Source organism: Mesocricetus auratus, unplaced genomic scaffold, assembly GCF_017639785.1.
Source record: "Mesocricetus auratus isolate SY011 unplaced genomic scaffold, BCM_Maur_2.0 Super-Scaffold_100006, whole genome shotgun sequence".
NCBI classification, from domain to species: Eukaryota; Metazoa; Chordata; class Mammalia; order Rodentia; family Cricetidae; genus Mesocricetus; species Mesocricetus auratus.
The window spans coordinates 7,163,310-7,185,959 of record NW_024429190.1 but is presented as its reverse complement, the minus strand read 5'-3'; the positions used below and the strand labels follow the sequence as shown (position 1 = coordinate 7,185,959).

Sequence of the window (22,650 nt, the reverse complement as noted above, 5' to 3'; positions counted from 1 at the left end):
ACAAATGTTTGTTGAGTGGCTGAAGTTTTCAGTGGAAAAGAGAGGCCAGAGAATCAATGGCAGTGAAAGGTGTGGAATTCCATGTTCTGACAGAGTCTACTTTTCTGATCTTAAAAACACAATGATTAATGATAGTTTTGGACTCTAAGATAAATATCTTGTATGGTGTTAAGGTATAGAAATGTAAGAAATGTCTAGGTTCTGCAGGCAGCATGTATGTTCTTGCCTCTGTTTTAAATATTAATACAATCATGGTCCTTAGTGACAAAATTCTAAGGTAGAGCTACCATCGCCATATTTAGCGTTTACCTGAAGAATCATATCTGGAGGCATCTCATAATTGAGGAATCCTATCCCATGCCAGTACAGCTTTGCTTTATTGTTCTTGTAACTTTCTGAGGTCCCAGCTTCAATGACAGAGGCTCCTAAAATTGCAAAATATTTTAAACTTAATGCATAAAACTAAATACATGCCATCTGGATTTCAATGATGTCCCTGGAAAGTTATTACTGGACACACATCACAGTTAGATTCATACTCAGGACTCAGTCAGGCTGGCACCAGCGACAGTATGTCGTTTCCAGAAAGGTGTTTACTCATTTGTTTCTTGGTTTTGAAATAGGGTCTCACTAGGCAGTAAAGGCTGACTTTGAACTTGTAGCAATCCTCCTACCTCAGCTCCCTAAGTGCTTGGAGTAAAGACATGTGGCACCATATCCAGACAGAAAGTCATCTTTGCTTTTCCTAGTTTCATGAAACTTCTGATGAAAATATCTTAAACACTGGAGCAATTGAATCAAAACTAAAATTAATATGTGTATTATATTTATCATCATCCAGAAATATCAGACTTTCTTTCAGCCTTGTTTACCGAAAAATGGAAAAAGCAACTCCAGCCACATGCATGCCCTTCCCATTGTTTGTAACAGTAATTATGTAAATTCATCAGACTTTAATTTTTTGTAGGAGCTTTAATTGTAATCAAAGAAACGTAAAAGTATTTACTAAACATTATCCCTTCAAGTTATTTCATTTTAGGAAGGAAACGTATCTGAGACACGATAAATTTTAAAATGTGAATCACTTCTTTAAACTCAATTGAGTTGCACGGTATAACACTGAGGTCCGTGCGCTTGTGTTAACGGCCATGCTTTTGCTCAGGTATCTAGTTTATGAATTTTTTCTGAGATAGCACAGTTTGAAATATTAAATGTGGGCCCACGGTTGCCACGTGTAGCAAAAGGAAATGCACATCTCCCAGTAGAACTTGGAATTTAGATACTGAATTATAGTTAGGAATATGGCTCAGCGGTTAAGAGTGCTCTGCTCTTGGGGGGAGAGAGACTGAGTTTAATTCCTAGAGCCTACTGGTAACTCACAGCCACCTTTGACTATGGCTCCAGGGACACCAATGACTCCTCTGGCTTCCATGAATCACACACACACACACACACACACACACACACACACACACAATTAAAATGTATCTTTAAAAGTTTTGAGTGACAGTCTTGGGTTACACAATATTTGGGGGCATACTTATCCTACAGTTGCTTTCTGTTCTCTAAAACTGAAATCGAAGCATGTATCTTTTAACAATTAACATTCCTACTTGTATGACCAACTGGACATATGAAGCCAATAGAAGTCTGATTTCCCCCTACAATTCTCACATGAAAAAAAACCTGAATTGTGGGTTTTGAAGAAACTCATACTTATTATTTTCATTCATTTATTTTTTAGGTTTTTGTTTTATTTTTGTTTTTGTTTTGTTGTTTGTTTAGTTTTTTCAAGACAGGATTTCTGCCTGTCTCTGCCTCCTGAGTGCTGGATTAAATGTGTGTGCCATCATCGATGGCTTCATTTTTTAATTCTAATTAGCTTTTTGTGGAGAAATAATTCACACACCCAATGATTCACTCATATAAAGGGTATAGATCAGTGTTGCTTGCCTTAGCATATTCAGAATTATGCCAGTCATCACTACAGCAGATTTTGAATGAGTCTGCTTCAAAAAGAGCCCACAGTGAGTAGCAGCCCCCCCCCATTTTAACCTCCAGCCCAAGGCTGAGAGAGTCACTGGTCAATTCTTCTTCACACACGCACCTCTTGCAGACATCCCTTTTCCTGTATCTTTGCAGAGCACCACAATCTGCAGCTTGTTGCACACAGGGACTTAGGCTTAGCATGAAGCCTTTGAGATCCCTGTGCAAAGTGATGAACACCATTCTTCATGTTGTCTTCAGAACACTTTATCCATCTGTTAGTGGGCATTTCTCACCTTGGTGACTATAATCTGGTCACCACAGGCATTCTCCTAACAACTTTTGTCTCGGTTTTGCAGGGCCGAGGCTCGAATCCAAGCCCTTATGTGTCCTAGGCAGGCATTCTTAGCATTGAGCTGTACTTCCAGCATTGTCATGCATGTTTTGACTTAAACATAAAATATAACTCCTAGGTAAATACTTAGATGTGGTGTCACTAGGGCTATATTTAACTTGAGAAGCAGTTTTCAGGTCGCCTTCCAAGCCTAGCACTTTACACACACACACACACACACACACACACACACACACACACTCACACAGAGAGTGGGAGACCGTGGGACCGTGGTTGGAAGCCCAGGGCTTCCCAGTGTCTGCAGCAATTGGCAGGCACTCTGTCTGTCAATCTGATAGATGTGTGCTGATGTCATTGTGCTTCTGAGTCCCATTTCACTAATGAATAATAATGTCTAGTTTTTTATGTTTCTTTCATATTTGCATTTCTTTAATAAAGTGTTTTCTGATCTTTTGCCCAGTTTTAAAATTGGGTTTTCTGTTTTATTATTATTGAAGTTTGAAAGCTTTCATAAATTTTAGATCTAAGAGCTTTGCTAAATTCATGTGTAAATGTCCTGTCTCCAGCCTGGGAAGTGTCTCCTCATTTTTTCAATTGTTCTTTTTTTAGAACAGGAATTAATACTAATGGGGTCCAAACTGTCTTTTCTTTTCTGTTTGGTCATGTTTCCGTATTTTCTTTAAGATATCCTTTCCTAGGCTGATGAAGGATAATTGACAGTTCAAGGCCAACCTGGGCTATGATATGAGTTCAAGGTCAGCTGGACAACTTTCAAGATCCTGCCTTAAAATACAAATTTAGGGAAATATAGGTCTAAATGTAGCTCCGTGGTAGGGCGCTCATCACACACTCAAGAGACCATGAGTTCAGTTCCCAGTGCAACATAATAATGAATTAAAAAACTACACCCTTTTCCTTTAGCTTTTGCTCTAGAAATTGTAAAACTTCATGCCTTATATTCAGACATTACGTTAATATCTGGTAAATTATGGCTAAGTTTTAGTTTGCAATGACTGTCAGAACCGCTGGCTTGACTTTTCTGTTTTGCCAAAACCAATTCACCATGTCCATGTGGACTGACTCTAGACTTGTGTTCTATGTCTCTTGATTTCTGGGCCTTTATAATAATCTCCAAAACCAGATACTATATGTTCCAGTCTCTCTCTCTTCTCTCTCTCTCTCTCTCTCTCTCTCTCTCTCTCTCTCTCTCTCTCTCTCTCTCTCTATCACTCTCATTCAAACATACACCAATACAAGCAAGTTTTTCTAGTAGATATTTTGCCCTGTTTTTCTGTTAGCAATGATGTTGTTTATAAGTTGGTATGTTTGTTCTTTTCTAACTTGCCTGCTTTTGTGTCTTCCCTCTCTCTTTCTCTATCTGTCCCATTCTTGTCTTGGCAATGGTAATTTAGGAATGGAAATTAAGAGCGGCATTCTTACTGTTTCTGATCTTAGGAGAAATCTTTCAGTCTCCTACAAATCCCTGTGTGTTTACATATGGAATTATGCAGGAGTTCTTTGCCAGGCTAAAGAAAATCTCTCTGGTGTGTTAAGAGTTTTTAATACTAAATGAACTGAATGTTGCTAAATGATTTTAACTTATCCAAGCTTATCACCACAACGGCCAGACTGTTAAATGTTTTGATATAGCAAACGACACAGATATGATTTCAAAGGATAAGGCTTTTAGTCCCAGAAGAGGTCTTACCTAGTCAGACACATTTATTGTCATTCTTGTGTATCCCTGGATTCAGTTTGTTGTAGGACATTACAAAATGAAGTGAGGGCATGGTGGTGCACACCTTTAATTCTAGCACTTGGGAGCCAGAGGCAGACAGATTTCTGTGAGTTTGAGGCCAGCCTGGTCTGCAAGCATAGTGAGTTCCAAGACATCCAGAGCTACATAGTGAGACTATGCCTCCAAAAACAAACAAACAAACAAACGATATTAAAAATGATAAAGAGGGCAATTTGAGCTTAGACTTTTCTCCGTTTGCTTACTAATTCATGGCACAATTATCACAGTGCCCAGGGGCGTTGTATATACCAGGCCTAGCGCTAAGTCACTGAGCTGTAGCCCTAGATACAGTTTTCTTTTCAGAAAGGTTGTAAGTACATGTTTCTCTAGTCACCACATCACTATTCACTTTTTTTCCTGTTACCTATTATCCACTTCTTATTGAATGATTTTTGATGGTCTGTACATTTTAAGAAATCAGTTCACTCTTCAATAATGTCTCTTACCCTGCCCTCCCCTCTCCCCTCCGCACTGCCCATAGATGGCAGAGACTACAATTCACAGCCTAAGTAAGCTCTTAGGGTTTATTTTCAATTGGATGATGTTGAGCACGTTACTTTGTAAGTTACCTTTAAACACCAGCCTTTAGTCTGCAATTATTCATTTAGCATCCCAGTAAACTCATCTTGGTGCATATAATACACAGTGCTGCCCATCTGCTGAGCTTAAGTCCTCTCTTTCTGATCAACTACCCCGTGGTATCTTGGCTTTCCTTCTAGATACATGCTAATGGCGTTCCGGAAGCAGTCAATGACAATCACTTCTAATATCTTCCTTAGCATCTAACTTGTTAATTTTAGCCCTTCTCAATGCCACAGAGATATTGTCATTTTCTGATAAAGAATTTTAAATGGTCTTAAGCATTCCTTTTTTTTTAACAGTCATCTTTCATTTTTCTCCCCTGTACTCACCAGCTGACTTCAGGGCATAATCAGCCATCTGTATTTGGTCCCCTCTGAACTTTTTAAGTACATAATGTACCAAGTTTGACATTTCCTGTAAAGATTGGAAGAACGGTTTTTTCTGTTATCAATCTCTACCAACTACTTGCATTTTTACCCTTTGTTTCATGCATTTGGACCTAAACTCCTTAATCTAAAAAATTCTAACAGCTCTCAGGTACCCTCAGGGGTAGGCACTGATGCACTTGGATGTCTTGTCCACAGCCCTGCGGGAGTGGCCTTTCTCAGACAACTCAAAGAGATAAATAAAGCTGAAGAGTGACTGGGACCATGGTCACACAGAAAGGCGGACCTGGGGCTGGCTCTAAGCCTTCTCCCCTGCACTGTGGTGCCCTCCCGTTGGTTGAGACAGAGCTGTGTCAGGTGTGCTGCAGCAGAGACCTGAATATCCTATAGCTCTTTGAGAATCAGGCGGCTTACAGAGGTCAGATGGCTGCTTCTTACAGCAATCTTTCACCCACTTGAGTCAGTGTTGGGTTCTGAAGGATACTCTTGTTCAAAAATAATCAAGTACCCGGAGCAGGCACAACAATTGTCATTGACTAACTCGAACGTGGCCAGGGTGGATGGAGCCATGAAGGCCAAGGTTAGATTTCTACACATTTCAAATGTTGACGTGGGGAGGAGAAATTGGTGGTGGTACAGGCAGTGGGAGAGCAATGCAAGAAGCTTCTGGCCTACGTCCGGAGCTCACCAGAGGCATAGTTCTCAGGGAGGAATGGAACCCTCTTGCTAGCAAGTATTTGCTGTGGACAATCACTGATCATCATTTCCGAATATGGGGAGCAAGTTGTATCACAAACTCAGTGTCCTCTCTGTAACACAGCACTGGTGGAAAAGTAGAGTCCCAGGGAAGACAATCAGGGGGTCCCAGAGGATGTAGCTAATGTCAGTTGGTATCCAGTCAGTAAAAGAAATGGCATGAGCATCCTGGGGCTAAATGTTTCCACCCCTCCGTGCCCCAGACCTCCTTGCCTCATCTAGAGCTGCAGTGGTGACCTGGTCCTGCACAGCCTCTCGGTGGACAGGCCAGCTGTGATTGTGTACGCCGTCCTTCATGTCTCTAAGCAATGCCTTCAGAATATCTATTTGTTCAATCAAAATCAAGATTTCACGGAAATTGTTCTCCAAAGTCTGGCTTTCCTTCCTGTACACAGAAGAACCACAGGGTGAAAGAGAGAATCCTGCTGACAGTTTCAGGCAAGCGAGTCAACTTAAGGGCAGAAAGAAAGATTCTGTGGGGAGGGGAAGGCGGGGATGTGCCTGTGTCTGCTCATTACATTTCACTGTGAGGAGAAAGCAGGGTAGGCACTCAAAGGACAAGAGTCAGAGGGAAGCTTTGTTTGGCTTTTTCTGCATTGAGCAGTCAGGAGGCAGCCAGCCTCGCTTGTCCTCAGTCAAGTGCCTCCATACAGGTGAAGGCTAAACCCTAATGTCATCCCTGGCATGCAAGCTGGGATGTCCTGCATTCCAAGTGTGGTGGACAGACGCCGTTTTCAAGCTGTAGCCTGGAGATCCGCACAGTGTGCACACTTGAGACTTCTGCTATTTTTACTCATCAGCCTGTCTATCAGTGCATTTTTATTTGAGACAGGCTTGCCAGTTGTAGCTTGTTGCTTCAGCCTTCTGAGTACTACAATTACAGGACCATGCTAGACTCAGCTGAATATGGTATTTTAAACAAATTTGGATTTTCGCTGTGGGTAAGAATCAATAGCTAGGAAAAGTGCTCTTGACTGGCAGGATATGTAATGTATAATACAGGAATATTATTTTCATTTTGTAAATTTCCAAAGACAGACCCCCCAATGTTTCAGGGTTTGGAGTCAGAGCAGAGAATGGCGCATACAAAACCCCCACTCACTTTAAAAGTTCTAGTTGCTCCTTAGGCATTCGAAGTCTGGCCTGAAATAGAGGAGAGAAACAATTTTGAGCCTTGCTTCTTCACTCAGTTGTCTTTCTTCTAAAAGCACTCTTGGACCCTTGAAATACACCATGGGACACAAGAGCACGTGTGCATGGGACACAGGAGCACCTTGCATGTGCGTCTTCCTTGGCCTGCTACATACGCCGTCGTTACCATGTCAGGGAAGATGGCCTTATTCACATATCTAATAGAAAGTGACCTATAATGTGAACCCCAGGATGGAAGCCTTATTTGCTGTTTCTCAAGGCGGGGTACCACTGCTCACTTTGGATGCACATCTGTTTTATCTGAGGATGGTTTAGGATCTGGGCCAGCTCCTGGTTATCTCATGTAAACTCTGTCTGTGGGGTTTCATGTGGTTGGCCTTTCACCCAGGACCAATGTTGGTGTGCTGGTTAGGGTTTTGGCAACTTGAAGCAAGTTGGGAAAGGGAAACCTCCACTGAGAAAATATCTGAGTCAAATTGTCCTGTAGGCAAGCAGTGGCCATTTTCTTGATTGATGATTAACGTGGACGGACCCAGCCCACTGTGGATGGGGCCTACCCTGGGCAGGAACACTGCACAGGAAAGCAAACTGAGCAAACCACGGGGAGAAAGCCAATAAGCAGCATTCCTCCATAACCTGTGCATCAGTTCCTACATCCAGGTTTCTGTCTTGAGTTCCTGCCCTGATTCCCTCAACGATGAACTGTGACGTGGAAGTGCAAACCAAATAAACCTCTTCTTCTCCTTGATGTCTCTGTTGATGGTATTTATCACAGTAATAGAAAGCAAACTAGGCCCGGGCAGTGGTGGCGCACACCTTTAATCCTAGCACTTGGGAGGCAGAGGCAGGCGGATCTCTGTGAGTCAAGGCTATACAGAGAAACCCTATATCAAAAAAGAAAAAAAAACCGAGGAGGAGGTAGAAAGAAAGGGGGGAGGGAGGCAGGAAGGCAGGAGGGAAGGAAGGAAGGTAGGAAGAAAGGAAGAAAGGCAGGAAGGAAGCAAAGTAGAGCAGTCAGGAATTCTAGGAGGTGCTTATGGAGTATAGAGTGGAGAGTGAACACCTCACTGAGACCTCAGGAGCTTCCCCCGCAAGGAAAAGCACTGTGCTGGCTGGGGATGGGGGGAGGTTAGTCATATGGAGTCATTTGTCTTTTTCCCTTCTCTTGGAGCTTCTAGAGGGATCTTGAAAAGGTCAGAAGGTATGAAGAATTGGGGAGATTTCTTAGTCCTAAAATCACTTAGAAGAACCCCATCTGCTGTAAGATTGCCATTGACTGTTCACCCAAAACAAGATAATATAATGCAAACTGAACTCACCTTGTAGCACACTCAGTTTTAAATGAGTGACATGCAACAAGAATTTAATTAAACATCACCTGGTAATTATAGAGCCGGGAGCCATATTCTGCGATTAAGGTATATAATTGTCTGGGTTTTTGAGGAAACTCTGTTTCTTTAAACCACTGATGATTTTGAAGCCCTTCAAAGAAAAGGCAAACTCTCATTAAAGAACTTATCAAGAAGCACCTATAAAATACCTTACACGTATTAAAAAGCATTTCTGAGAGTGCGAAAGAGAGAATAGTCTTAGAAATTAGGAGTACAAGGGTAGGGGAGTGGCTCAGCAGGAGAGCACTGGCCTCACATCTGTGACCCCAGCCCTGCAGAGAAAGCGGAAGCTGGGGCAATGTCTCGGTGGGTACAGTGCATGAGGACACCTGAGTTTGGATCCCTGGCAGCCACCTAAAAGCTGGTGTGGACATGTAAGCTCTGCGAAGGTGGTGGTATCTGAGACAGTTGAACACCTGGAATTCTAGGCTCAGTGAGAGACCTTGTCTCAAAAGCTAAGGTGGATCAAAACAGAGGAAGACACCTGCCATTGCCCTCTGGCTTTTACACACGCACCCGAGCACATCTTGGCACATACATGCACACATCAAACACAGAGAGAGAGAGAGAGAGAGAGAGAGAGAGAGAGAGAGAGAGAGAGAGAGAGAGAGAGAGAGAGAGAGAGAGAGGGAGAGAGAGAGAGAGAGAGAGGACCAGATCCTTGGTGGCCTCACAGAATCCTTCAAGGAAGAGAGAGTAACAGGACCGACAGTTCTGGAATCTGAGACTGGTCAGCACTAGATCGGAGAGCAACACAACAGCCATGTACTTGAAGGTGGGGCTGTAATCTTACAGACTGATGAGGAAGTCTAAGCAGAGCCAGTTAAGCCTGGGGGACATCACTGGGCTATTCACTATGCCGATTACACATCCCATCAAGAGAGAGGAAAAGGCAAAAAGAGAGAGAAGGAACCCCTGAAAAAACAATGGCTAGAAAGCTTTAAAATTGATGAAAATAACAAATCTATTCATCCAAGAAACCCAACAGATGCCAAAGAGAACAGACTTAAAGATTCCCCACAAGAAAGCACGTAACCACACCATCAAAAACCAAAGGCAGGGAGAAGGACTTGAAAACAGCAAGAAAGGAATACTTAGCCATGGAGAAGGATTCTCGGCAGGGTTGCCATTTGGTTTCTCACCAGACACTATAGAAGCCAGAAAGCAGTGGATTGATGGGTTTAAAAAGTCCAAAGGACAATCGGTCTGTTTATGCCGCCAGAGAAGTTCATATTCAGCAAAACCAGACCTCTTGGCAAAACAAATTCTGGGGATCTGTTGCTGTCTTTCAGGTTAAATGAAAGGACATCCTGTGGGGCAGCTCCCTAACCCAAAGGCTCAATAACCTCCAAGAAAAGCCCTTCCTCCTGGAGACTAAATGATCAAACATGAGCCTACGGGAAACATTTTATATTCAAACTATAATAGATGGTAACTCGGGTTTAATTTCTTAAATGATTCAAAAGATAAACACATGAAATGTAATGATAAATCTATATTAATGGGTACCTGAGTATTTGCATGATTTATAAACTAATTTGCTATCAAACCATTTTGTTATCAGTTCTGGTTGTTGTAATTCCCACTAAGAAAATATTTAACATGTGGTGAAAAGAATCTCCAAAAAGTACATTACAACAAATTCAACAGAAAAGATCATTGCAACAGAAGAGATTAGAAACAACCAAAAGGTATAAGACATAGGAGAAAGATAGGAAAATGGCAGAAGAAAATTTTTTCTTGCCCACAATTAGTTTAAATGTAAATAGTGAAGGTCTCCAAGTCAAAAATGGTGGGACATGCATGTAATCCTAGTGGATACTGAGGCAGGAGGATCAAGAGTTCCAAGTCAGGGCTTAGAGAGATGGCTCAGCAGTCGAGAGCTCTTGCTACTCTTTCAGAGGACCCAGGTTCAACTCCCAGCACAGACATGGCTGCTCACAACCATCTCCCGTTTCAGGTGACACAATGCTCTCTTCTGGCCTCCAAGGCCCAGAAATGTATCTCAGTGGCTTACTTAGCATGTGTGTGTCTCTAGTTTGATCCCCAGAACTGGAAAACAACAACAAACCAACACACACACACACATACACACACACACACACACACACACACACTGCCAGAAGAAACTAAAGAACTATGCGAATAGAAAGACAATACATAAACCTATGGTCATTAATTAGACCATTTATTATTATTAAAATAGCAATACTTCCCAAATATATTTACAGATTTGAAACAATCCCAACCACTGGCACAACAGGCTTCTGGTCCATTGGGGAAGACTTAGATATGCATCTATGGCCAATTGAACATTTGTCAGGATGCCAAGACTATTAAAAATATCCCTATTACAGCTATGAACTCACAGCAGTTGTGAATACCTGTACAAGACCTACACAAAATCAAGACAACCAAAACTCTGGCATAGATGGGGTAGATGATATACAGACTCCACCCCTTTCCTGAGGAGTTGTGAGTTGCTGGAGGGTGGACAATCATTCTGTTTTGAGGAGGTAGGGCTGGTAGGTTTCCCATGCATCCTGTAGTAGGATGGGTTCACACCTATTTACACATGGGCAGTGCTAACTGGACTAACTGGACTTGGGGGTGAGGCATGAGAAAACTGGAGAGGGGAAATGACAGAAAGATATATATATATATATTTCATTATATATTTGTGAAATTCTCAAAAATGATTAAAATTTAAAATAAGTAGAACTAAAACATTGTATGCATATATTAAAATACTATGATAAATATATTGTTATGTATAATTAATATGTGAACTACAGTTTTTAAAAATTGAAAAAAATCTCTAAACTCAATCCCTCAAATTTAGAACAGGTAAAATATCATATGCTTCTTCAGGAAGCATATTGGAAATTATTTCCTTATCTATATCTATATGTCTATCTATCTTCTATCTTCTATCATCTATCATCTATCTGCATGCCTATGAGGATGAGTGTGTATGAGCCACGCCATCTATGTAGAAGTCAGGAGATAACTTGATGGAATCAGTTCTCTCTTTCCTCTCTGAGTCCAAATTCAGATTGTCAGGCTTGGAAGCACACACACACACACACACACACACACACACACATGCATACACACATACACACATATGCACACATACACACATACACACACATATACACATACACACATACATACACATATACACACATATACACGTGCATGCATATACATATATACATGCACACACATATACACACATACACACATACACATGTGCACACACTCACACATGTACACACATATACACACATGCACACACATACACACATATACACACATGCACACACATATACACACATATACACACATACACACACATATACACACACATACATACACACATATATGCTTCTGGTTTTGTGGCATGCACATATGTGTCTCTATAGGTTTCTCATGTTTTTCTTCGTCTCTTTTCTTCAGTTTGTTTATTTTGCTTTGGTCTATCTTATTTTATTGTTATTCTTTACACACCTGATTGCTTTCTAACTAGAGAAAGATAGGACATGGATTCTGAAGGGAGGAAAGGCAGGAAGGGTCACAGAGGAGTTGGGGGAGGGGGAACAGTAATCTGAATATATTGTGTGAAAAAATCTATTTTAAATATGAATTGGGAAATAAACTATAATGCAGAAAGATGATTTTTAAAATCTTCTAAGAACCAGTTTTATGACTTTTCTGGTGGGACATGACAGGGGAAGAAACTTGAGAACATGCAGGTAACTTCCAATATATCAAACAGGAGTCATCTCACTCAGTGCTCTCGTACCATATACTCTGAATCAGGTTAAAGATCATTATTGCTAAGACTTACCAATAAGAAAAATAGATGTAAACATTGTACTTAGAATAATCTTCCATGATCGAGTTAACCTACAAAGAATGAAGAGCTTTAAGAATTTAACAATGCATAGCTACTGAGAAACCCTGTCTTGAAAAAAAAATTAACAATGTAATCCATTGCTATTAACTTTTAACTTGGACTTTAAACTAGTCAGAACATCCAAGACAACAAGCTCGATTTGTCTACTCCTGGTTGCTCTGGATTAATTCCATAGCTTCTCTGATTTTATCTGTGATCTTTAAAACTGATAAAGCAATTTTCAAGCAGGTGTATGTGCATATATGTTTACATTCCTCCTTCACACACATGTACTGTGACACTATTGGGTTTCTATTTATGATCTTCAAATGTTTTGAAGCAAACCAAGTTTTTCTAGAGGTCAAAAGTGAAGAATACACTACATAACAAATGGCCTAGTTTAAGTGTGTTCACCAGACTGGTCCCTAAATTCAAAGGATTGGTGTCCTTATGTAACTAGAAGAGACCAGACTGCTGTCTGTGTGCCATCTGGACATGGTGAGAAGGTGGCTGTCTTCGAGAGAGGCAGAGAGCCTCCACCAGAGCCATAGTCAGCTGCAACTGTGAGAAAAAGCAATGTCATTTTTTACTCTCCCAGCCTCTGGCGTTTTTACTGTGCCCAAGAGACCAGTACACCTAATCCATGAACAAGCCCTCTGTGTTTACAACTTCCACCCTGAACGTGTCTCCTTTGAGCTCTATCCCTGTTCGTCAGGTCTCTCTGGACTTGTATTTCTGTGAATGGACATACGTGGACAGCTCCGTCTCCCTACCCTTCCTCAGAACTATGTGCTGAACAGTCACACAGTTGTGTGCAGTAGTAACTCACCATTTCTACAAGTGGCTTGTACCTTACCAATGAACTATACCCAAAGTTCCCAAATTCAACCTTCAAAAAAAATCTCTGAAGGGAAAAATGGATCCTAAAGCCACTTGAGCTTGAATCTGTAAGCACCTGGACAAAGTATTCCAGGTGGGCTAGCTGAAAACTGGCCCTTATGAGTTAAAAAACCAGATGGTGAGAGGTCATTTGTAACTGGTAGGTGGCAAGCAGAGGAAACAGGAGAAGCCCTGAATCAGATCTTAGGAAAGACCAACGACACCTGTCCCAACATGGCAAGTCACTCTGTAATGTGGCTGTCAGCTTCTCCTCTGATGGCTCTGAACTAGACCCCATCAGCTGAAAGGCAGAGTTGTGAAGAAAGGCTAAGAGGGTGCTCCTCGGGAAATGATGCAATCTATATGTTGACACCCTCGTTTCTTTTTTTAAAATTTAAATTAGAGACTAGCTTGCTTCACATGTCAATCCCAGCTCCCTCTCCCTCCCCTCCTCCCCCGGCCCCTACCAAGCCCCCAACCCCCCACCCAGTCCCCACTCCACTCCCCAGGGAGGGTGAGGCCCTCCATGGGGATCTCCAAAGTCTGTCATATCATCCAGGGCAGGGCCTAGGCCCTCCCCCATGTGACCAGGCTGAGAGAGCATCCCTCCACGTGGAATGGGCACCCAAAATCCATTGGTAGGCCAGGGATAAAAACTGATCTACTGCCCAAGGCCCCATAGATTGTTCAGGCCTCCTCTCTGACACCCACATTCAGGGGTTCTGGATCAGTCCCATGCTGGTCTCTCAGCCATCAGTCTGGGGTCCATGAGATTTCCCTTGTTCAGTTCAGCTGTTTCTGTGGGTTTCTCCAGCCTGGTCTTGACCCCCTTGCCCATCACTCCTCCCTCTCTGCAGCTGGGTTCCAGGAGTTCAGTTCAGTGTTTAGTTGTGGGTGTCTGCCTCTGCTTTCATCAGTCACTGGATGAAGGCTCTAGGATGGCATATAAGGTCATTATCAATCTCATTATCGGGGAAGAACATTTAAGATAGCCTCTCCACTGTTGCTTAGATTGCCAGTTGGACACACTAGTTTCTTTAAAATTTACTCCTTTAATATGTTCAACTTCAGTAAACAGATTACTTACATTGCAAGTTAGTTGACCAAAGGGTGTAGTAGGTGAGTCTCTCACCAACCCTCCTTACAGGTGTGATGTCAACTGGGCTCTGTGAACCATAGCTCACAAAGAGAAACTTAAATTCCCCGGATACAGAACCTAAGCAGCCTGACTCCCCTCCTTTATCACTCTGAGCTGCAGCCAGAGCTTAGGCGGATGGAACTTAAAGGCAACCAGGAGGAGACTGTTCCTAATCCCTTTTCCTCGAAGGCAGAGGTTTTTTGAAACCGTGGAGCAACAGAGGGTTAAAGAGTGTTGTGTAGGTGTTAATTACAACTCTTTGGTAGGCTGAATTATATGAAAATTATTGAATTACTGTGTTCTCCAAAATGTAGGGTTTTCTTTTTGTTATTTTTTCTTTTAACTAGAAAGCCTGGCTGCCAAGTCACGCTCAGTGAATTCTTTTCTATCCCTTCCTCTAGCCTGTGGGATCCTGCCACTTAAGGCAAGCATGTGCCGTTACTGTGATTTTCAAGAACACTTGTTGGGTTACTTTACAGATAGACAGGGCATGGATGTACACCATGCACATTAGATCTCCATAGGGGATGCTGGTGGATGTCTATACATCCAGCATTTAGGGCAGGAGGATTGTCCTAACTTCAAGGCCAGCCTGAGCTATGGAATGAGGGCCTGTCTCCAAAACCAGAAAAGAACAGATGCCTGGAAATCATTCTGCAGAGTGACATACAGGTTCATGTCCGGGCTTCTCGATCTGACAGCGGGACATTAACACTCGAACTGCTGCTGGGTTCTTCAGAGCAGTCCTGAGAGTGCAGTCCATCCTTCCTCTACTTTGCTGTTTCACGCATTTCCTCCCGCAAGTTACAAGAGTTCATAGAATGGTGAACACTGCTTCTTCATCCCTATTTTATGGAAGGCAGGAAGGCATATGTATGGTTTTGAATGTTTGTCTTCTTGACAAGATACTCCTTGTTCAACAGCCAAGCTGCGGATGAACCAATTTTGAAAGGCCCGGTGACTCACTGTTGCATCATTCTTTGTGACACCTCACAATGGCCAACAGGTCACCACACCCATGCAGAGGTTGTGTGCACATAAGTCTCTCAGATCTCGGCTTCCCAGGCCTTACTGTATCAGATTTCAAACCTACTGCTTTGCTACAAAAGTCTCTGGATACACTGTAACAAAATGTAAGAACCAACCCCCTCCCCTCCCCCCCCCAGCCTCATTCCTCTTACTTTCCCTTGTCCATAACTAAGTTGAAAACATGTTGCATTTCCATGTAATTTTTTCAAATGTATTTACAAATAATACATGTTATGTTTTAGACAAAATAAATGATAATGTATACATATGGCTTCCTGCTTTCCATAAATAGGAATGGGAAAACAATTTCCTATGAATAAATCCTGAGATGTATTAACCTAGTTGGGTCGTCCCACTTGGTCTATAGTATTTTATTATTCGGCCGTTCATTTGCTCATTTTCCCATGGATGCACGCTTGGTTTGCTTTCAGTGATGGGAAACCACGCTTGTTGCCTGTTTCTGCGTGCATACCAATGTGCGCTTTAGCCACATATCTAGAAACCGAATAGCCGCATGGCAGGGTGACCTGGCTTATTTGGACCACACAACTCTAGGGTGACATTGTTTTACTCTCAACACTTAATGGCCTCTGGTCATATCTATTTTAAATTGTGTAGTATTCAGACTCGTGTCAGCAAGATGACTCAAGAAAAATGTCTCCTGCTCATATCCCCACCACCTGTAATTCTGGTGGACATTATGGATAACGACGCTTTCGTACTAGCTTTGGGATCTGGATGGGAAGTTTTGAACCTGAACTGAAGAGGGACACTGTGAGAAGGAAGACTCATTCTGCCCACTGTGGTCCCAGCTATAGACCCAGAAATTGCTTCTCCCACTTTAGACGTGATTACATACTGTCCACAGTTCCACCTGTGAACACAAAAGTCATCTGGGACCAAGTAAGAGCCCCTCCCCTAAGCCAAGCAGTCTGGAAACAGTCCTGATAGTCCTGGTAGTCGTGGCCACACAGGGATTGCTGGGGAAGCACTCATCATCTTGGCCTGGGGCAGGCATGTCAGCCATCCAACAGCAGACCCGGAAGCATCTCTGTGACATAGATCTAGAATACTTTAGCCAGGATCCGGGGCATCCAGTCTATCCAGATACCCACGAGAAAGTCCCACTGATCTTTATCTTATGGAAGACCCTGGCACATGTCTGTCACTCTACTTGAGTCTGTGAACTGAGACCCAAGAACACTTGTTATGCCCACCCGGAACCTACTGAGAAATGAGCCCACCTTATCCCCAGAGGCAGGCCTGCTGACTTTAGCCCTAGCTGTCGGGCTCTGGAGCAGCCTTTTGGCTTGGTTTCCAGTCTTCCTTCCTTCTTCCTAAGGGACGGCAGAGGCTGACTCAGGGACCCTCTTAGTAAAACAGAGAAGTCTCCTGACATTCCCTCGGGACCTGTATCTGCTCACACACCAAATAACAGACCTGAATCTGAAGATACCACTGTGGACCTTGAACTTGGTTCATCATGGTGCGGACTCCACTGATCTATGAGCTGGAGGCATTCTAGCCCAGTGCCAGGCATACCTTAGCCTCTAGCAACAGGCTACATGATGGAAGACAGCAGCAGTCAAGCTTTGCTTCACTAAAGATGGCTCGAGATGCTTTTCTGTCCACATGAAGACACAACAGGGTGAGGTCTTTGACAGCTGACATCATTCTGTAAAGACGGGGGATGTGATTGCTCCATCAGAGGCACAGACGCTGAACAAGTCTACAGGGATGACAAAGATCAGGCAAGTTCAAGTTCAAAATCAACAAAGTTCAAGTCAATGACCCCAAGGAAACTGAGGTCTACTAATTGCCTGACTAAAAAGATGATACAAATACTGCCTTTAAAGAAGCTTGGTGAGGTGCTAAAGAGCACAAATAATGAGACAAATCAGAATTAGTAGCACACAGGCAAAACAGGCACGGGAACAAATGATCAGAAATCCTTGATCCAAGGTTAAAGTTACAGCCTGAAGTCTTCCGTCAAAAGACTTGGCATCAGTAATCTGAAGAAAGAATCAATTAAGTCAGAGACATTCCACTTGAAGCCCAGAAAGATGACTCAGTGGGGGAAGTGCTTACCTTGCAATCCCTATGACCTGAATTAGATCCAGGGAGCCTAAAGAGTGTGGTAATATTTTGTTCATCATTTAACAAATAAAGCTAACCTGAAGATCAGAGTGCAAAGCTAGCCACACTAATCATCTATATAGGCCAGGTAGTGGTGTCACATACCTTTAATCCCAGCAGCCACACTAGTTAGCCATAGAAACTGGGCGGTGGTGGTGCACGACTTTAATCCCAGCACTAGAGAGGAGAATAAGGCAGGTGGAGACAGGAGTGCAGTGTATTCGTTCAATCTGCAGTCACGACGAGGATAGGACCGCCCCCTTTGGTCTGAGGTAGAGGTAAGAACTCTCCAGTGACTTGTCTGCTTTGCTTGTCTGGTCTCTCGGCCCTCCTCCCCCCCAATGTGTCTCTGAGTTTTTATTATTCTTGCTCCAGATGAGGTGGAAAGAGAAAAATGATTTCTGAAAATTGTCGTCTGTCTTACACACACACAATGTGTCATGTGCGCTTACACACATTCACACTAATAATAACCTATGAAAATTAAAACTAAAAAGTAAATAACAAGAAAAAGAGTCTATTTGAAAGAAATCCGTTTGAGGTGATAAGAGTGACCATGATGAGGAGACTGTAGAACTGTAACAGCATGCACAAGAATAGGTGTGTTGAATGCACCCAAGGAGAGGAGACAGGTTATTTAAATAAACGCCAACTGGCCACTTTCTGTATCTTGCCACTGACTGGGACATTTGGATTTGTAATGCTTCAAGGTTAAGTAAGATGGACTCCCAAAATACAACCTGTTGGGGGCCACAAAAGTCCTTGTGCCCACAGATCACTGGGGAAGCCAAGAAACACAATGGCTTCTTAAAGGGGAAGATAAAATACCTGTTTTCCTGCCCAGAAAGCTGGGAGTGGATATTGTTAACAATCTGGTGGCTTTTTTGCTATCTGTGAGGGCAGACCTTGCCCACCTATTGCTATAGAGGCAGAATGTTTGTCCTAGACTCTTCTCTCCCTAGACAGTTACCCATCCTTAGGAGAGATGTCACACATACTTCATGGTCTGCTGATCTCTCTGCTATCTTGGTCAGAGACCTCTCTCCACTCTAGGCTTTTAGCTGTAGAACCTCCCCTCGTGGTCACGTGTATTTTGTAAAGGAGTTTCCATGTAGTCACACCTTGACCTTTATTGTGCTTCTTAAATTGGAATGCTTGTTGCCTGGAAACCTTTCCCCAAAGTGTACTGTGTTTTAAATGTGCTGACAGTGAACCGCCTGGCGTTAGACGCCCCAAAGTCTGATCCAGGTAGATGAAGTTGATCTGAACCATTTCTCATGTCTTCTGGGATCGCTGCCTGCTTAGTTCTCCTCGACGACCTAGAGACCCCGCAACCAAATCATCAAAAGAAAGAGAACTGTGAAAGCACTAAGAGAAAACTCTTCTCACATAACACAGAGACTCGAGGGGGAGATGACAAGCTCAGAATTCTGAGACAAAAACAACGCTGTCACCCACACAAGCAAACCCGGATAAGCTGTCCCTCAAGAACAAATGAGGGCAAGCTGGAGAAATGGCTCAGCAGCTCAGGGCACTTGCTGCTCTTGCAAAGGACCGGGGTTCAGTTCCCAGCACTCATATGGTGATCGAAACTGTCTGAATTCCAGTTCCAGGGAATTGAACACCTTCTTCTAGCCCAATGGTTCTCAACCTGTGGGCTGCAGTCCCCTTTGGAGATTGCGTATTAGATATCTTGCACAACAGATATTTACATTATGATTCATAACAGTCGCAAAATTCCAGTTATGAAGTAGCTATGAAGTGTCAGCACAACATGAGTAACCATTGAAGGGTCATAGTGTTAGGAAGGTTGAGGACCACTGATCTAGCCTCTGTGGGCTTCTTCATGCATATAATACACATATACACATGTGGGCAAAATACTGGTAGACATATGAAATTCTAAAATTAAAACAAGAAAGAAGTGAAATAAACACATCACCAGAAGCAAAGCAGAGAGGGTCATTGGCACTGGTCCTGACTTGTAAGACCCACCTTATAAGGAACCCAGGTGATTATTCAAGTTTAAATGGCAGGGAGCTAGGTACTAGTATGCAAACTCACTGGCAAACATTTGGAGGTGAACTCTGAATGCAGTAACATTAGAGGGATGGAGGGCAATCAAAGCAACTGGAGTACACAAGCTAGAGGACAAAATAAGCACAGCCACCGCACCTTGTTATTAAAAAAGATACAAAATAGCCGGGCGTTGGTGGAGCACGCCTTTAATCCCAGTACTCACGAGGCGGAGGCAGGCGGATCTCTGAGTTCGAGGTCAGCCTGGTCTACAGAGCCTCCAAAACAATACAGAGAAACCCTGTCTCAAAAAACTGAAAAAAAAAAGATACAAAATATGATATTCATATAAAGAGATGTCACGGAAAGTGGAAATGTAGTTCTGCATGTTATGGAAGTTATCTGCTTCTACAAGTCATTTTAACTACAATGTTCTATGTAAGCTTCACAGTTACCACAGACAAAAGGAAAACTCAAACAAACGGTGAGAAAGAAATCACAGTACATGGCTGAAAAAGAATCACACACACACACACACACACACACACACACACACACACACGGGACACAGAGGCATATACACAGCTATAAAATTTAGGAAATCCAGTCATATATGACAGCGTAAATGAACCCAGTGGACAATTTTCTAAGTGAAAGGAGCCAGACACAGAGCATACTCTATAACTTCACATGTGGAATGCAGAACATCACATTTACAGAAGCAGAAAGCAAGATGGTAGTTACCAATGGCTGAGGGGTGAGGGCACCCTGGAATTCGGAGAGGCTGTCAAACACAGCCTGAGACAGCTCTAAGACCATGAGGACCCTGCATGCAGCACATGACTATTGCTAACCATTCTGCCTGAAATCTGTTGAAAGGATAAAGTGTTCTTCCCCACTGTACGCTAAAATGACAAGTCTGAGGTTATGAATATGGTAATTAGTTTGGTTGGGGTAATCATCTCACAAATGTACACATATATTGAATGCCAAATTATATAACTAACATATATAAAATTTGTGTTAGTTGTACCTCAAAAGTGAAACATCAAAATGTCCCAATTTTTTTAAAGTCTTGACCTAAGCAAAAAGGCTTTAATACCTCCTGCAGGGCACTGGAGAAAGTGCTTACAGAGATCAGACTTCTCTTGATGCTATGGACACAATGCCCTTGATTTTCTGATTAGGTTGACAACCCAAACATGGTGTGACTATATGTCAAAATGAAGAATTTGACCCTTAAAGTAGTTTGGTCATCCCTGAACAGAAAATGGTTTGTGCTTTGCCTGATAAAGGGAGAGCAGGAACCTGCAGCAGGGATAAAGGCCAGGGAGGGGCTTGCACTTAGGCCTTTTAGCTCCCTAGCATGAAAGCTAGCATGCGAAGAGTCGGAAAGATGTAAAGTCTTGCTGGTTCAAAAACACAGCTGCATCCAATGAGGGGAGCCAACAGAGACTTGGGAGGGCCAGAAGACTTTGAAACCTTGGAATCTGTACGTACACTTTTTTCCTTTTCTCAACATGCTCGTAAGCAAGAAATAGTGACATATGTCTACCAACAAAGCTAGTTAAAAAGAGCATAATGTGAGAGTGCGTGACAAGGGATATGCCACACTTCTAAAGCCTGAAGCCGTTCTATGACAGAGGCACATGTGAAGAAACTTAGGAAATGAAGACATTGAGATGTCTCTAAGTTCGAACAGGCTATTCTTGAGTCATTTTCCATTTGCATATGCTTAGATTCTTACTGATGTGGCACCTGCAAATTCCTTCATTTCAGTAATAGACCAAAGATCAACGCTGTCTTTTAAAGCATTAGCGCCCTTCATCATCACTCAGTTGATGAGTCCAGCTTGGGGAAACGCCAAGATCTTCTGTTAATGAAATTGAGAATCAGGAAGACACGCCTTAGTCACCACAGCTCCAGTTACTATGATCAGCTGTTTTTAAAAATAGCCTCTCTTGATCTCATGATCCTCTACTCAGGTGATGGTGAGACTTCCAGGAATGGAAGCACTTGTGTGTGGTTATCAGCTAAGCACCTACAGACAGTGGAGTAATGATGCTATTCAGTATAGAGGTCTGACACTGTGTGACCAGGCAAGTGGAATATCTGAAGTCTATCATAAAACGTTAGAGCTGGATGGAGCACAGCCAGAGTCTACACACACACACACACACACACACACACACACACACACACACCTACACACACACACCTACACACACGCACACACACACACACACACAGAGGCAGGCACATACACCCCTACCTCCTCACCCAACCCTACATTATCTGCCTTCTGCTAGATTTCTAAGGCTTTACTTCTGTAACAGACACAGCACATTAGTTAGATCATTGTCAAATACTCGCCCTTTCAAAAAGGTCTTGAACTTTAAGGACAAATTTAGCAAGAGGGAACCCCGGCTACTTACAGTTCAACTGTCAATAGAATTTCTTAGATGATTCTAGTAATTTATCCTCTTGCAGAAACTGAAAGTGAGTAGTTATATCCATTATTTGGGCAGAGTGGTATGAAACCTTCAGGATAAGCATGAGGTCAAAGTTCATAGCTCTAAACTGCAGTAGAAGCAGGTTAAGAGTTTTCAAAAAAGTGATGTCTTGGCTTATAAGACAAATGTTTCTCTCACATAAGTCAAAGAATATTTTGTTCAGTAATTTGAGTATTGACCCAATCTGCAGGAATTTCTATTATCTGAGTTTCCCAAGTATGGGACAGTGTTTCTTTAATGCAATTAAGCGACTCACATTCCAATTTCTAGAACCCAGTATGAAGCCCAAGATGACCCTGAACTCTTCATCCTCCTGCCTCAAAATCCCACCAAAGTGCTGGGGTTATAAACTTTTGTCATCATGCCCGGTTTTTTGTTTTGTTTTGTTTTTGTTTTTTAAAACTCTTTACTGAAAAATGTGGTAGCTGTTTGTAGCTAACCTGAAGTTACTAGGGTTCCAGTAGGGAGCTCGGGGAGGGGTCGAGGCTGCTGTGGGAGCATTTAGGGCTGACCCCGCCCTCATACTCCGCCCCACCTGGCAAGGTGGAGACTGAGGGCGGTTGACAGGTGGCTCCTGCGCTCTGCTCCCATTGGCTCTGGGCACACGCGCCTCACACGCTGGTTGGCCGCCC

The 22,650-nt window shown here is 42.7% G+C and overlaps 1 protein-coding gene across 3 annotated transcripts in view; it reads right to left on the bottom strand.

Moving 5' to 3' along the window:
* Sun3 (Sad1 and UNC84 domain containing 3) overlaps window positions 1-22,549 on the bottom strand; it is a 28,857-nt gene extending 6,308 nt beyond the window's left edge. Inside the window, exons 1-8 of one of the 3 annotated variants that reach the window (XM_040746672.1) lie at window positions 22,459-22,549; window positions 16,896-17,082; window positions 12,260-12,318; window positions 8,394-8,497; window positions 6,966-7,006; window positions 6,077-6,248; window positions 5,051-5,135; window positions 310-425 (exon numbers count right to left, since the gene is read on the bottom strand). In XM_040746672.1, coding sequence (XP_040602606.1) covers window positions 310-425; window positions 5,051-5,135; window positions 6,077-6,248; window positions 6,966-7,006; window positions 8,394-8,497; window positions 12,260-12,284 — 543 coding nt within the window. In that variant the 5' untranslated portion in view covers window positions 12,285-12,318; window positions 16,896-17,082; window positions 22,459-22,549. Of the gene's footprint in view, window positions 1-309; window positions 426-5,050; window positions 5,136-6,076; window positions 6,249-6,965; window positions 7,007-8,393; window positions 8,498-12,259; window positions 12,319-14,273; window positions 14,377-14,994; window positions 15,270-16,895; window positions 17,083-22,458 lie in introns of those variants that run through there. The other 2 variants (XM_013122690.2, XM_040746671.1) reach the window with 2 other exon arrangements.
* Window positions 22,550-22,650: the final 101 nt, after the last annotated feature.